Source organism: Panthera pardus, unplaced genomic scaffold, assembly GCF_024362965.1.
Source record: "Panthera pardus isolate Hobbes unplaced genomic scaffold, ASM2436296v1 HiC_scaffold_2, whole genome shotgun sequence".
NCBI lineage: Eukaryota > Metazoa > Chordata > Mammalia > Carnivora > Felidae > Panthera > Panthera pardus.
In genome coordinates, this window is record NW_026526765.1 from 45,672,775 (window position 1) to 45,689,266 (window position 16,492).

The 16,492-nt window shown below is 45.5% G+C and overlaps 1 protein-coding gene across 3 annotated transcripts in view; it reads left to right on the top strand.

The window, feature by feature from the left end:
* The window catches only part of GRIA1 (glutamate ionotropic receptor AMPA type subunit 1), a 305,276-nt gene that overhangs the window by 189,545 nt on the left and 99,239 nt on the right, over positions 1–16,492 (top strand). For all 3 annotated transcript variants that reach the window (XM_053907050.1, XM_019464484.2, XM_053907051.1), the window contains 2 exons: positions 490–657; positions 8,824–8,928. In XM_053907050.1, the coding sequence (XP_053763025.1) occupies positions 490–657; positions 8,824–8,928 (273 nt within the window). The remainder of the gene's footprint in view (positions 1–489; positions 658–8,823; positions 8,929–16,492) is intronic.

Here is a 16,492-nt window from a genome sequence, read left to right on the forward strand (position 1 = left end):
GGCACATGTGGAAATAATTAAGAGCTTACCCTTCTTGGATTTTTTTTTTCTTTTGCTGCCACAGGGGATAGTGGAGTAAATAGTTCCTCTTGGCTCCCAACTGGTGACTGTAACAGAGAAAACCAAATTTTCTATGGGCTGTATCAGAGCTATAGATGTGATGCATTTAATCTATGCCTTCTTTTTCCAGTTGAACCAACATTTTAACATTGCAAGACTGCACACAAAAGTCTAGAATTCCAGCTTCCCTTTGAAAGTCACAACTGGCAAGGGAACTCACAGTTCAGGAGGGCAACGTTGGCTAGTGATGTGGAGCGGCAGCCCGCATCCCAGGCACAGGCTCTTCCTGGGTCACCCCTGCCTGCCCCCACTCCCGTAGCCCCCACTGAAAGCATTCTCATCACCAGGAAGCACGTTCCCAGACAGAACTCCCACCTGCCTCCCTGCCAGCTCTTTCTGACACCTAACTATCTCCGTTCTTCCCACCAGTACACCTCTGCGCTCACCTACGACGGGGTGAAGGTGATGGCTGAGGCTTTTCAGAGCCTGCGGAGGCAGAGAATCGATATATCCCGCCGGGGGAATGCTGGGGACTGCCTGGCTAACCCAGCTGTGCCCTGGGGCCAGGGGATCGACATCCAAAGAGCTCTGCAGCAGGTGAGGCCGGCCCAGCTGTGGCTGCCCCTTCTTATGGGAGCCCCCTAGGGGATTTCGGCATCAATTTCAGGTGGGATGCAGCCATTTAAAAGAAAGGGTGGAGCATGCCTGAGGTTTGGACAACGACTGCATTGTGCTTGTGGCTCTTGGCATACGTGGAAGCTCATGTAGAATGTGTTTTTTTTTTTTTTTAAACAAAAAATTGTATGGAACTCCTGATAGTGTAAAAGCTGTATTTTCTGCTTAGGGATTATGCTGTAGTTGGAAAGAGGACTTGAAATACGTAGGGATGAAACAGAACCGTTTGAGCCGTCTGTTGGAGACTTTCCCCACCTGCCCTAGTTTTCTGTATGTCTTCGTTACCTATGCTCTCCACGCACATTTCACGAGGGGATCCTGACAATGCTTCTCGGTACTTTCTAATCCCATTTTCTTGCTTCTCAGCATTACAATCATCAATTTTGTTTGCACTGAAGAACAGTTAAAGAACAGGAATAGAAAATGGCCATGCCCATTCTCATCAATTGGCTATGCAAAGGATTCTTAGGCTGAATCTAGATTCCACAGGGAAGAGCATAAATATTCCATCAGTGGTATGTCTGCTGTGCAAGCAGGATGAAACAGTGGTACCTGTGGGCTGTGTATTGAACAGTCTTGGTTTAGAAGCTTCTGGGAGCTTGCCCTCAGCTTGATCACCCTCAGAGCAACTAGAAATCTCTTGAAGCCTCTAGAAGTCTCTAGAAACACCTCAAGTCCAGGCTGTGATTCTTGAGCTTCTGATGGATAGGCTGTACCATCTGATGCCTCCTAATAGAGAGGCTGTGTTTCCAGAGGGGAGTGGGCAAAGAAGGCAGTGCCAACTGAAAGGAATGTCCAAGTTTCAGGCACAGTGGCAAACCAGCAACAGCAAAATATTTCAGTGCTGATGCTACTCATGACCTACCCTCTGCCCAATCGAATGGAGTTGCCTGGATAAGACAGGTTTTACTTTTTTTTTTTTTTTTTTTTTTTGAGACAGGGAGAGAGAGAGAAAGAGCACACAAGTGAGGGAGAGGCAGAGAGAGAGAAAGAGAGAGAGACTCTCCAACAGACTCCACATTATCAGCGCGGAGCCCAGTGAGGGGCTCGATCTCACAAACCATGAGATCATGACCTGAGCCAAAACCAAGCGTTGGACACTTAACTGACTAAGCCACCCAGGGTGCCCCAAGAGTGGTTTTACTTTTGAGACTACCTTCAACAGAAAGTGAATTTGGGCTCCCAGGAGAGGAGGAGAGCGTTTCTGAATGAGGGAGGAATGTAGAGCAAAATGCACAACCGTCCCCATTCGTTTTCCAACCACACGTGCACAGCTCTAGCAATTTTAACAACCTGGGGAAAGAGCCGAGAAAGGAACATCACCAGCTGTTCCTCAGCTTGGATGAAGTGCCTTTACATGGAGGAGAATGTGTAGCTCCATTCTTGGGAATGAGGGTAAGCTGCAGCCCTGTGATGACAGGAGGAACATGCTAAGGGGTCCACCCGTAGCCCCTTCTGCTTTCTCCCCATCTCTGTGGAGGGCAGCCCCTTCACCAAGCAGCAGCAGTGGACATCAGGCAACTTCCGAATGATGGCCAAAGATGCAGCACCCGCCTTCTGACTTATTTAAAATGCTCTTCCAGGCTCCACAGGCGAGATAGATTCTGTTTGCAATGTGAGACTGGTTTCAGAAGGTCCCCAGGACTTGCCCTCAGGTTCACAACCCTCCCAGCTCCTCTGCCTCTCCCATCTTAATGTCGTCCCTGTCGTGAGGATATTCTGACATCACCATGGCAGTGATGAAGCCCAGAAAGCAGTGCAGGTAGCAAGAAGGGTTCTGAACCAGGAGGCAGGAGAGCTGGGGTCCAAGTCCAGTTGGGCCCCTGGCTCTCTGAGTGACCTTGAAATACCCATTCGTATTTCCTACGCACTTCCCTCTCCTTGTCCTTGACAATGAGGAAGTTGGAGAGACCACTCCCAAGTTTCAACTGTCTCTAGACATTCTAAGCTTCTTTTTCTCTCTTATGGTCTAATCCGTGTCTTTCCGGTTAAAATGTATACTTATCCTTTGCTTCTGCCTTCAGTGGGGTTTGGGAGGGGGCAATTGCCTTAGTCAAAAGAATATGACCTCTTTTATATTGTCTTTGAGTCAAAACTTGTATCTGCTTCTCTGGCAGCCAGTCAGCTGCTCCCTGAGAACCTGTGGGCACTCTGGCCTGGGGCCAAGCAATGGAGATAAGAGAAGGCAAGACCTAACCCTTAAGAAACTCTTCAGCCTCTGTTGGGGGATGGGGTGGGTGGGGGAGAACTAGCCCCAAACACAAAACTCCAACAATCTGATCCCAAGATCAGCTGTTCAGATTCCTTTTTAAATCTTTGCTAAGAATCCAGAATCGCAATAATTTATTGCTGAATGAGACTTTAGATAAGATTACAGACTTCCATTTCCATTACTTCATAGAGGAGGCAGCTGACCAGAGTAGCAGTGACTCATCCAGGGTCACACAGCAGCTTAGCAGCAGAGGCTGGAGGAGACTCCCATCCTGCCTCCTCCTCCTGCTTCAGGCCTGTCCCTTGGCCTCTCGGCCCTTTGCTTGTACACATTGAGCCGCAGGGCCTTCCACACACGGTCATGGCCACTGTCCAGGCATTTCACCTTCTAGACCCATCTCTTGAAATAGTCACGCCACTAGTGAGCAACTGTGTGCCCACAATACGCTGGGTAAATTCTGCTGATACTCAGTTCCTGGAACCTGTGGTTGAGGGCTCAGGTCTTTGCTTCCCTAATCACTGGCCTTCAGGTCACACATTGGGAAGAGGCCTATGCAGTTCAGCTTGTGTTAGAAATGGGATACACGCGAGTGAGGCCTGAAGGAATAAGCCCATTATTGCAAAAATAATGGTAGTGGCCAGTTAGCCCATCTGGTTAGAGCATGGTGCTGATAAAAATAATGGTAATGCCAGCTCTGATGTGTTAAGGGCTTCTTATGTATATGAGGTTCTGAACATACTTTACATGTTTCACTCATTGAATCCTCAATATAATACTCTGAGGTAGCTAGTTTTATTAATTTATGCTTTATAAATGGAGAAAATGAGCTTCAGAGATATTTTTAAAAATTTCCCCAAATTATATAGCTGGTTAGTGGTGAAACTGGACACCAACCCACATCTGCCTGCTAGCTCACTTTGTGTACGTAACTGCCCTGAAGTCTCAGAGGTCCAGCCTAGCAGGGAGACACAAGGGCTGTGGCCCAGCCAGCAATAGCACTTGGCCTTGGGTAATATCTACGCACCCCCATCCCCCTTTACCCTGCTGTAATTTCCCCAGCAACAGAGTGAAGATAATCAGCCACCTGCCTGCCTGACATCCAGGAGCCATTCAGAATAGTAATGAGCCCACATCCTGGAAGCCCTCCGTGCTCCAGGAAGGAGTAGGCATTAGGAAGCAGACCCATAAGTCTGCTTCTGGCTGACAGAGAAGATCCAGCTCCCCAAGTCAGGCTCTTAGCATTTGGAGGTCACAAGCCCACTGAGGATATTATTTTTAAAAGCTCTGGACTCTCTTTCCCAGAAACATGCACACATGTACATACATATATTTTTGTAGGACCAGGAGTCCGAGGACCATATTACTCCTGGAAGCCAATCCCAAGACTTCAGGTGAAGAATACTTGCCCTAAATGATGATCAGACATCTCGGTCTTTGTGTTTGCCATCTGTCAGTCAATGCTCAAGCCTATCAGAGTGAAGGAAGTCCCGGCATTTTGCTAGGTGAGATCTGGGGTGGCACAGGCAATAGCAGTGTAAGAGACAGTTCCTGCCTTTCAGGACTCAAGACCCACTTTTAAATGGAAGGCAAGCTCCTGAGAAATCCTAGCTCTAAAGGTGTGGATTAAGGGCTAAATAGCATAGCAAAGCTCTCAGTCCTATGGACAGTCACAGGAGAACGCCATGACTGAGGAATCTGGGTATCGACAAGGTTTCTTATAAGATGGGTCTGGGCATTAAATAAGGTGATCCTATAATTTATCATCCAAACTGGGACACTTATGAGTGAAAGAGAAAGCTATTATCAATTATTCCAGAGCAGGAGTTGTAGACTGGAACTGTCTCAAGCCAGCTGAGATGGATGGTCATGAAAGCCTTAAGGGAAGGATAAATTTGAATAAAGAGTGAATTGGACTTTGGAGGATGTAAGTGTATGATATCCAGCAGGAACCAGAGTCAAGGTACAATCAAGGACTTGTGGGCATCATGTTTGGCTGTTAGAGAGTTAGAAAGAGAAGAGGTGGGTTTCACCGTGGCTCCACCAAGCTCTAGCTTGGGGATCTTAGACTAACTACTCAACTTTCCTGGCATGAGTTCCTCATCTCCTGAATGTACATAATCCTCTTAGCACTGCCTGCCTCATTGGCTTGTTACAAGGCTCAAATTTTTAAAAATGAAAAAATTCAAAAAAAGAAGAAGAATGTAGAAGCTTCTTTGAACATCAGGGCAACTGAATGAGATGATTAAAGCCAAGTTGTTCTTCCCATTGTGCAGATAAGAAAGTGGGAGCTCAGAGGGGTCCTGTGACTTGCCCTGGCCGGAATAACCAGGATGTGATCCACTGGGACCTAGACCACAGGCCCTGATTTCCCACACCCAGTGAGCACTCAAGTGGGGTGCCAAGAGGATGGGTCCACTTGAAAGCAGCCACAAAGAAGTTACAGAGGCCCTGGGTCCAGAGCATCTCTGCTGCTGCCCTCAGGAATAGGGGTGGGGAAGTCTGCAGTATTGATGCCTCAAATAGTGCAAACACTACGTAGCACTCTCCCAGCAGAAGGCAGGAAAGAAAAATTGTGCTTCAGCCTCTCATGAGCGACAGACTCTGAGCTGGCACCCAGTACCACTTACAGGAAGCCACGGCTAATTCTTTGTTTCTCACAGAGGGAGCTGGCAGACGCCAGGATGGCGACGGGAGTTCCAGGAAGCAGGAACCAAGGGGGGACTCGGTTTTTGACCCCAGTCTCCCTAGATAGGGCCGGGGGGGGGGGGGGCCGGGTTGCGGTGGTGATGAGGGCTAAGAAGTTCAGCCCTGATGAAAAAGAGACCAGTTTCTAGATTTGCCCAAAGTGGGTGTTTCTGAGAAGCTGCTTCTTCTGACTGTGAGTCCAGACTGTCCATGTGAATGCTCTGGGGCTAAGCCATTCTCTTGACCTCTCTTTGCTCTGCCATAATGGAAGGGTCGTTCAGAGATGTCTGCTTTCCCATGCTTTGATTTATCTCAGTGTGTGTAAGTCTTGGCTTCTGTAAGAGCCTACAGCCGCCCCAGACCTCTCATGACTTACTGTGAATTCTGAACCCAAGTGCCATAAGCTCTGAGTCTCAATAATCCTATCTGTAAAATAGGCAAAATAACTGCTGTTACTGCTCCCTGCTGGGTTCCTGTGAACATCAAGTGAATACCTTCCTGTGAAAACACTGTGGCAGTGCAAGGGGCCTTCAGGTAGAGGGCCTAGGACTTTGCTAATGATGATTTTTTTGGAAACTGAGAAAGGCTTGTACAAATGCCAGTGGCAACACCTTCATCTCTGGTGAAAGAGTCCCCTGCTCTAACAACTAACCAGACTCAAGGCTTCAATGTTGAAATCATCTTATTTTTCCATACCTTACCCACCCTACTACCCTACAATAGTAGTAGCCATCCTCCTCCTCCTCCTCCTCCTCCTCATCATCATCATTTAAATAATATGCATTTTACATTTGTCCCAGGCAATATGCTAAACACTTCAGTTCTTTGAGGAGGAAACTCAGAAACAGATAGGCTCGGTGACCTGTTCATGGCCGCCTCATTAGGAGTTAACACAGCATGGCCAGGGAAATGCCCAGCGGTAGCAGCGGGTGACAGCAGTAGGCACGCAGAACATACTACTGTGTGCATTTCTGTGTTTACTCAGAGACTAACATGATAGCATTGTCGCCTGTTTTGAGAGGCTACTTGGTATCATCAGTGAATATACTAGAATATCAAAAGCTCTGGATTTTAGGCCTGCCTTTGACACTGAAAAGTCTTAAGTCTTGAGCAAATCAGTTTACCTTCCACAGTTCTGGTTTCTCCCATGTAAGTGCCGATCATCCCTAAATGCGTACCTTCAGGGGTTCCTGTATATGGAGATGAATATGCATGAAAGTACTTTGTAAACATAAAACATTGTCAAATGGTGGTAGTTATTATCTACACCATTGGTAACAACAACAGCTGGCCTTTGCCGAATACTCACCATGCAGCAAGCATTGGTCATAAACTATCTCATTTAATCCTTAAAACAACCTTATGACATAATTAACCCCTAACTGGTCCTGTTAAACAAACGAGCAAACTGAGTCATAGAAATATTACACAATTGATACTAAAACACCATACTGGTAATTGGACTGAGACTTGAGACCGGGGCCAAAGTATAGATGCCCATTTGGATCATTAATGACATACTTCCTTCTGTTTGGGAAAGTCACTCACCCACCCATTCATCTGCACATGTGCCCCAGTCTGTTTTTCCAGATGAGTTACTTAAACCCATACTTAGCATACCTCTCTCAAACCCAAATGAATGGGAAAGCCAGAGATGATCACGAGATGACCAAGGTGAGAAGGTGCAGTTGCTAATTGATTGGAATAGCTCCCTTCTTATTCTTTCTAGGAAGATCTGTGCTTTGTGTTCTCTCTGAAAAGCAAAGCCAGCCTAGACTTCTCCAGAGTTGAGGATTTCTCCATATTTCAGCTGAGAGAGTGAAAATCTTGTTGTATAATTTGTCCAGCACTCTGGGCCTGTCATGGCCTCCCCAGTGAGACTTCAAACCAGAAGGTGACGAGAGGGTCATCCTCAGAGCAGTCAGCCCCCCTTTTTCTTTCTCTCCCTCTCTCCTTCTCTTCCTCCCTCCCTCTCTCTTTCCACTCCCCCACCCCTTCTCTCAAATACACACACCCCAACTATTCTTATACCTTCTGAGGGCATAGAAGCTGGTCACTGTCAGAAAAAGATAAAGCCCTATAAGTCTTCCTTTTAAGCTATTTGAAGGGGAGAAATAAACGGTGGGTTACAGGGCCACGTTCATATTGGTTATAGGTAGAGACTCACCTCACTGGCCTTAGGCCAGACTGATGTGAGAACCCATGGTGGGTCACCATTAGAGAATGTGGCTTCTTACACCTGAGCAGATGACATACAGCTAGACTCATCCTTACTTGGAGAGTAGACTTGGGTGAGATTTATTGGTCACCTCCAGAGCAGCAGACTTGGCCCTAAAGGTCTTGAATCCCACATGTTGACCACTTGAGCTTTTCTGTGATTAAAGTTTTGAGGCCATGAAAGTTTGATCTGACTCATTTGTGGAAAAGAAATCCCATGAAGCATATTTGTGGTTGAATACAAATTTTCCTTTAACCAGCTGAGACTTGTTTCAAGCCCTGCCTACTCTGGTCTTAACATGAAGGGCTCTCCTCAGGTGCTTTCAAGTTTTCATGGCACTTTGACATTTGCTGTGTCCTTTAAAGCAGACAGGGCAGGAATTTTGGAAACCGGAGGCTGAGAGAGGTGAATCTTCCAAGGTCAGTTGGTTTCCCAGGGTCAAATTCAGGCCTTCCAATGTCAGGTCTTCAGATTCCCACATATTTTATTTCCCGGCCTCACAAGGGAACCAAGGAACCATATTCAAGCATGGCTCAAGGCTTCATAAGGCCAGCTTCTTCTCCTGACTCACCAGGAATGGTGCACTGGCCCCCTTTCCTTTGCAGGTCTCCTATTTCTTTACTAAAGGCGTGTGTCTGAGAGGCAGGCACTGCCCCTGGAGGTGGTCACGATGGGAGGTGTTCGATCAGGATGGCACAGAGATTTCTTATCAGAATCTACTTTGATCCCTTATTACTGTTTGCCTAAGGCAATGGATGAAAAAGGTTTTCAGTATGAATCTCAGTTTGGTAGGAAAGAGAACTGCCCATAGCCGTGTCTGCTGTGGGCAAGGAGTATCTTAGTCATCACGTGACTCCGAGACCTCATCTCATGTAAGCTTCTCGGGTTCTGGACTTTCACTTTAGCAGAAAAAGCAAACAAGCACAAGTGGAACTTCTGAGTTCATGGTTTACTACTTGGCTTTGCTTTCCAGGTGCGGTTTGAAGGCTTGACAGGAAATGTTCAATTTAATGAGAAGGGACGCCGGACCAACTACACCCTCCATGTGATTGAAATGAAGCATGATGGCATCCGAAAGGTAAAGGCCACCTTTGCTTCCATTCCAGAGAGGAGAGGGCCAGAGCGGAGAGCCTTGTGAGCCCATCTTTCCTGGACTGGATCTCTTTGAAGAGACTCAGGCAACAAGGATTCTAGACTCAGCTCTGCCACTAACCAGCTGGGACTTTGGGCAAGTCAGTTCCTTTCTCTGAGAATTAATTCACCCATCTGCAAAATGGAGATAAAAATCTCTACCTTTGTCGCAGGGTACTAGTGAAGATCGAAAGGATGGGAAAGTACTTTGAAAATATAAAGTAATAGAGGTATATAAATGCTACTGCTGTTCCTGAGGGATTCTGAAGAACTCAGGAATGTGGTTACTGATGACATTAACCATTTTCTCCTGATCCACATTTGGTCATATCCACTCCATTTTCCATACAGAAGGAGTGAAAAATATGTGTATGTGTTTGCATATATAATATATAGTATATATGCATATTAACTTTTAGAATAACATTCAAATCCTTGGAAAGCATTCACAATTTTACCAGAACTTGTGTTGTCTGGTCTCTGCCAATCTCTCCACCGTTGACCTTAGAAACTCGCTTTCTTTCTCTCTTGATGCCAGCCATTCTGATCAACTTTCACTTGCTTGAATAGATCACGTTCTCCCTCACCTTGGAGTTTTCATACCTGTTCCCTCTACCTGGGACTCTCTACCCCCTTCCCTTCCTTTTCTTGGCCAATTCCTCCTCAATTCCTTAAGCACTCAGAGTAAATGTCATGCCCTAGGGATGCCTTCCCTGGCCTCTCCTGTTTATCCCTCGTGGCAGCCTCTATTATCCTGTCCATGACCTCCATCATATTCTTTCTTTCTTATGATGGCATGATGTAGTGGTAAGAGGCATTGCATATTATGGTAGAATATTAGTAGAGTGACATGGGTCAGAGGATTGGCTCTGGAATCCTGGAGGTCATTCCTGGCATCACCACTTATCAGTCTGTGATTCTGGATAAGTCATTCAGGTTCTTTGTGCCTTAGTTCTCTCATCTAGTAAATGGGGATCGTCATAAATAATGCCAACCTCCTAGGCTCACTTAGGGGATTAAATGACCTAATGTGTGCAGAAATTCTAAGGGCTGGGCCTGAGACATTGAAAGTTAGATCTTAATGTCTCAAACTTCATGCTCTCTATGCCCACGATGTCAAATACAGTTGCTACTAGCCATGCATAGCTATTTAAATTTAATTTTTAACTTAACAAAATTTAAAAGCCAGTCCCTCAGTTGCACTAGCAATGTGGTAAGTGCTCAAGAATCAATGTGGTTTAGTGACTGCCATACTAGACAGCACCGATGTATACCATTTCCATCGTCACAGAAAGTTCTACGTAACAGCTCTGCTTATCCTTTCTGTCCCCACCTCCCATAAACCTATATCCTTTGCTCCCCTGTCTGGAACCCCACCCTGTATATCATAGTCTGTCTCACCACATCCCATTTCCCAAGGCTGTATTGTTTTTTTTTTTTGTTTTGTTTTGTTTTGTTTGTTTTTTATTGCTGCCGTGACAAATTACTTCCAACAGTGGCTTAAAACAACACAAATTTATCATAGGTCAGAATTCTTGCTTGAGTCTCACTGGGCTAAAATCAAGATACCGGCAGGCCTGTGTGCCTTCTGGAGAATCTATTTCTTGGTCTTTTCTACTTTCTTCTTGAGGCCACCCATGTTTCTCAGTTCATATTCCCCTTCCTCATCCTCAAACCCAGCAACATCACATCTGACCCAACCTCACATCTTCTCTCTGACCACAGTCAAGAAAGATACTCTGCTTTTAAGAACTCACATAATTGGTTTAGACCCACACCAATAATCCAGGATAATCTCCCCATCTCAAGGTCTGTAACCTTAATCCCATCTGCAGTGTCCCTTCTGCTATGTAAGGTGACAGGTTACAGGTTCTGGGGAAAGGGTATGGACATCTTCAGAGGGGCCATTACTCTGCCTGCCACAAAGGCCAAGTTTCAATGACTTCTCTATCATCACTCCTTCCTCACCCAATAGAAGCCTTCTCTTGTCTTTTTGTGTTCCCACAGTACATGTGACGTCACCAGGACACCAGCACACTGTCTCCTGTTGCAGTGCATTCACATACATCCCATACTTCTTCCTAAATTGTGAACACTTTGAGGACCCAGAACCCATTTCCCACCTTCTACTGGGCACACTTCAGGAATCGGCTACAGTAGGCCCACTACCTGTGTTAACTTTCAGTAGTTGCCAAACAGGGCTCTCTATCTGGTTCTGAGCGTAGCCACTAGGAGCATAACCACTTTTCAGCAAACCTTTGGCATGGTGATTGCACAAGGGCGTTGTCCTTGGGGACAAAATTTACTGCAAGGGATGCCCATCCAAAAATAGTCTAAGTCTGAGTTCATTTCTGTTATCCCCTGTTCTACAAACTCCCATGCTGGAAAAGACATCTGCTAGGTGACTTAACTCTTACAATCCTCAATCTCCACATCTATAAAATGGAGACATATCATGTATGCCTTGGCACCTGATCATTGTTCAGTGAGTGGTTACTAACAGGTATGGCAAATGTCAGGAGCTGTTATGTGACTAAAGTCTACAAGCCCTGAGATGACTTATTTATCTTTTTCAAAGTATTTTTTTTTCTTTAGTGTGGTTGTGAAGAATATCAGCCTTCATGATATATAGCTCCCCTTTCCTAGATGGATAAACTGAGGCAGGCCAGCCCGGTAGGCCGCCTAAGGTCCCACAGTGAGTTATAATGAAACGGGCCCCGTGACTCTCCAGGCCACACTCATCTTGCTGCAGCAGCTGCCACAGCTGAATGGCTCCAGAACACAACTGGAACATTTCCAATGACTGCGGAGGAGAGCTCAGAGTATTTTGCTGTCCTTAGAAGGGACACCAGTTACGTGACCTCCTCCCCAGCCCTTCTTCCTTTCAGATGCAGAGAAGAAGGGGCAGTGTCACCCCTGCATGGTACATGAAAACATAAAAGCAGTTCTTTTGGGTAAGGACTTGGGCAGGCAAGAAGTTTGCTCCTACACAGAACATTGTTGACCATGGACCTGGGCTCTTGCTCAGAATCCTCAGAATGGCCTACTGCCCTCAGGGCGGAAAAATACTATCTCCTGTGGACGAAATTGGCACATGCATACTACCTATGAGCAGTTGCGTGTTTGTCAAAATTAAAACATGGGTGTTTATCTAGTTCTTTTCCCTGCAGTGTAGTGGGGTGGTTGAAAATAAAGCCAGATTCTTCCCTGCCCATTAGCAGCAGGCTAGGTATATTGGGGACATAGTGGTAATGAGATAAGGATGAAGAGAAGGCAGAGGCTTCTACCCCAGCCTGGTCATCGCCCAGCAGGGTGGCTTTAACTTCTCTGGGTCTTTAAAATGAGTGAGAGGTGCTGGGCTGTGCAAACCTCAGTTCCTCTCAGCACTGACACCATGGACGCCGATGCATGTGATAGCATCCCTGTGAAGCTTATGCCTCCAGTCAAGTTGTCCCTCTCTGGGCTGGGCTTTGACTCCCTCAGGGCAGGTGGGGTTAGGGACCCTCTTCAATGGATGAAACGCCCATCAGTGGGAACTTCCCCAATCACTACCCCCGGGAACACAGGTCTCAGTCCTTCATGTTGACCTTAAACCTCACCAGAGACTGTGGGAAGCCTCCTTGTCTCCTCCAAATTTGCACGACATCAAGAGCTCTCCTCAGGAGAGGACTCATCATAGCAAGATTGGCAGTTCTCACACTTGAGCAAGTAGAAGAATTACCTGGAGGCCTTGTTAAAAATAGAGATTCCTGGGTTCCCCAAAGCTGGACATTCTGCTTTAAGAGAACAGAGATGAGTCTCGGGAGTCTGCACATTTAAAAAGCCAGCTTCCCGAGTGGAGAGGCTCCCAGTGCTCTAGGTGGTTTGGTGAGAAACACAGGCAGAATGGTTATGAGCTTGGGCTTTGGAGGCAGACAGGCCAGGATTTAAGTCCCTGCTTTGTTCTTCAGTAGGCACGTGACCTAGAACAAGTTACTTAGCCTTCCTGGACCTCAGTTACATCATCTCCAAAAGGGGGATAATATCCTGTACCGCACAGGGTCACTGTCAGAATTAAATGCAACGGTGCCTCCTACCTCCACAGCTTGTAGTGAGGGATTCAGAAAAGCAGCTCCTGGCATGTAATCGACATCCAGCACATGCTTTGTTTGTTTGTTTAAACTCCCTTCTTTAGGCCACAGGGGTTTTTTTTGTTTTTTGTTTTTTGTTTTGTTTTGTTTTTTTTTTTTTTTTTTTTTTTTTTTTGTCAGCCTTGAGTTTGAGTGAATCAGGCTGTACAAGCCTATGGAATGGATAAATCACCAAACAGAAAGAACAGAGTAACCTTAAAATCCACCAGCAAATGGCTGTGCTTTATTGTTTCAGATCCCAAGGCTGTTTTCCAGCTTACTTCCCCAAGACTAAATTCTTGCTTAGACTGTGGGCTCAAGCATCCTTTGTTTACAGGGAATCTGACTTGGAGAAAATCAATTCCTCTACATCTGTGGCTTCAGGCCTTTTACTCAATCAGCCTCCTAGCAAAGTAATTCCTCAGATTTAAGAGTGACCTAGTTGTGCTTGTTTCAGTAAACATTACGTGGCCTTACCTGATATATGTAATAAAGAGGAGCTGCTGTTGCTTGATTTGGGGCCTCAGGGACACTCTCCTGATCTTTTGGCCTATATCCTTGGCACTGATGTGCCAACAGATACCCTCTAGGTATCTGGGTCCAATCTGACATCCCAGTGAAATGTGCACACTTCCAAGCATCCGTGCATCATACATTTAGCAGCATAGATGCCAGATTTGGCGTTGGCTCTGCTAAAGCTAAATCCTCAGGAAATCTTGTTCACCAGGGGGTACCGATGTAGAGATCTCTATCTGAGATCTAAAATACCTCATCAGATCCAGGTTGGATCACAAATTCTGATAAATGACTGCCAAGGGAGAAGTGTAGGGAAAATTCTCCAAGGTCTTTCATCAAGGGACCAGCATTGTGAATTTTAACCATCTTTCCCATCATCATTGGCCCTCTGTCTAGCTTCTGACCTGATTGCAGGCGTCTACTTCTCATTGCAACTTGACTTGAGTCCCCCTGCCCTGCCTTGCCTTATCCTGCCCTGCCCTGAGTTTCTTATCCTGGATTCTGACCCTCTGAGTAACTAGAAAGGAAAGCATGGGCAGGAAAGCAAACTAAAAGTGACACAAAGTCCTGCTGATGTCAGAAGTAATCTAAAGTCCCAAAGAATTCACAGCCTTCCATTCCATATGATCTTCAGAAGTTTTTCTGTAAATCCTTGCTCCCCAACTTTGGACGTGCCAAATCCTCTTATAGCTCTAAGACATTGCTCTAACCCAACCACCTCTGTTTCCACTGCTGACCCTAGAGCCCAAGCCACCCCCACGCCATCCTGGATGCATATGGGAGCCTCCTTACCTATTACCTAGTCCCACTATCTACATCCTTGCCCTTCTGTAAGGTCAATATGCATCAGGTTCTATTGTTTCTCTGCCTACAACTTTCCCTTGGCTTCCTGTTGCAGGGAAATATAACTCCTTCCCTTGACCTTCAGAAAATAGAGGCTGCTTCCCTCTGGCATGAGCTCTTGCTCCTCTGTCGCTAGCTCATCACTGCACAGCTGCACTGACATCGTTCCATCCCTTTACCTGATGTTCTCTATCATTGCAGTTTTGTGTGCTCTCTCTCCCTGTGGTTCAGGTCTCTGCTCAAGTGAAGTCACTTTGGAGAGGCTGTCCTTGACCAAGTTATCTAAAGTGGCCCCCACCATCTGGCACAATCCCATTATCCCATTCTATTTTTTTTTCTTAATGCTTAACCCTTCTGATCTATTCTTGTTGGCTTAGTGATCTAGATTGGGGTTGGCGGACTTCAGCCTGCAAGGCAAATTCATCCCACTGCCTGCTTTTGTACAGCCCATGAGCTAGTAGTTTTTTTTTTACATTTTTAAATGGTTGAAACAAATCAAAAGACAACTATTTCATCATATGTGAAAATTTCCCAAAATACAATTTCAGTATCCATAAATGAAGTTTCTTTGGAACATAGCCACGTTCATTTGTTTAGATATTGTCTGTGGCTGCTTCTGCACTACAACAGCAGAGATGGGTACTTAGAAAAGAGACTGTGTGACCCACAAAGCCTAAAACATTTACTCTCTGGTTCTTTCCAGATAAAGTTTGCTGACCCCTGGCCTGGGTATATATTGTCTTTCTTCCCCTCTTCTCCACCTTCCTGCCACTAAAATGCCAGCTGTCTAAAATCAGGGACCACAGTTGTGTTATGTATTATACCTTCAACCCCTGCAGTATATTGACACATAGTAAGCACATGCAAATAAATGGCTTTTTATTAAATGAGTAGACAGTTTATTGGATGTTGCTGGGCAACCAGGGTGCATACTATTCTGGCCCATATTTCCATAGATCTGCCAGCAAGTAAGAAAAAAAATGCTGGAAAATTTTAAATAACACTTACAGCAGAATTCAAAGTCATACATAAACATGTTAAGTTCAAATTCTTTAAGTAGGTTAGTTAAGAAAACCCTAGGTTCAGTGACAGAGAAACTCTGAATTATTAGCTCTTTAATGCAATAGATGTTTAATTCTCATTCACCTGGTGACCAGTGTTTGGACTGAGGGCTCTGGTTAAGACTCAGGCTTATAGAGGCTCCATTGCCCGTTTGCATCATTCTGGCTATCAACATCTAGCTAACAGATGAGGAAGAAAGAAAGCAGAAATTGTGCTAGAGATTTGAGGGAGTCAGACCAAGAGAGATGGGCATCATTTATGCTGTGTTCTGCTGGCCAGAACCCAATCCTCTGGCCCACCTAGGTGCCCCATGGGCTGGGAAATGTAATTGCTGGCTAGGGAGCTACTTCCTGCCAACACCTCTATGCTAGGGAAAGAGAATAAGAGTCCTTGCTGGTCATCTAGTTGACTTTGCCACAATAGGCAACCTACTTTTAAAAACTGTATTACAATGGATCTCATTTTCGGAGGTCCCCAGGCTGTGGCTTTACAGGCAGCCGAGAGATACAAATGTGTAAATCTGACTTGCTGACTGTGCAAGGTAGATCAGTTGAATTTACTGTTCTATAACTATCTCTTTTTTAGACTTCATTCACTTAAAAAAAGCTAATCTATCATCTAGACTCATTTCCTACATTCAAAGAATCTTTAGAGGCAGATGGAAACAGAAGATCAAAAATTATAACTGGCCCCAGGAGAGGACCTCTCACTGTTAGAATTGTTTAAATCCTCTCCTGAATAATGGGCCCCAGTCTTTACCCAGCCACTAGCTCTGATTTACTTTCAGAGAGAATCAAAGGTCCTGCATATCCTCAGTAGAGAATCAAAGTGCTGTATAATAATCCAACCCATTTCTCCAAGAAAGGGAAATTTGCTCTCATCTCTGAAGTGTAGTGTCTCTTCAAAACTCTTTGTCAACTTTCGTTTCATCGAACTGTGGAGCCAGATTTCTCAACTGCTAGCTTATGTGAGGTGCAGGCC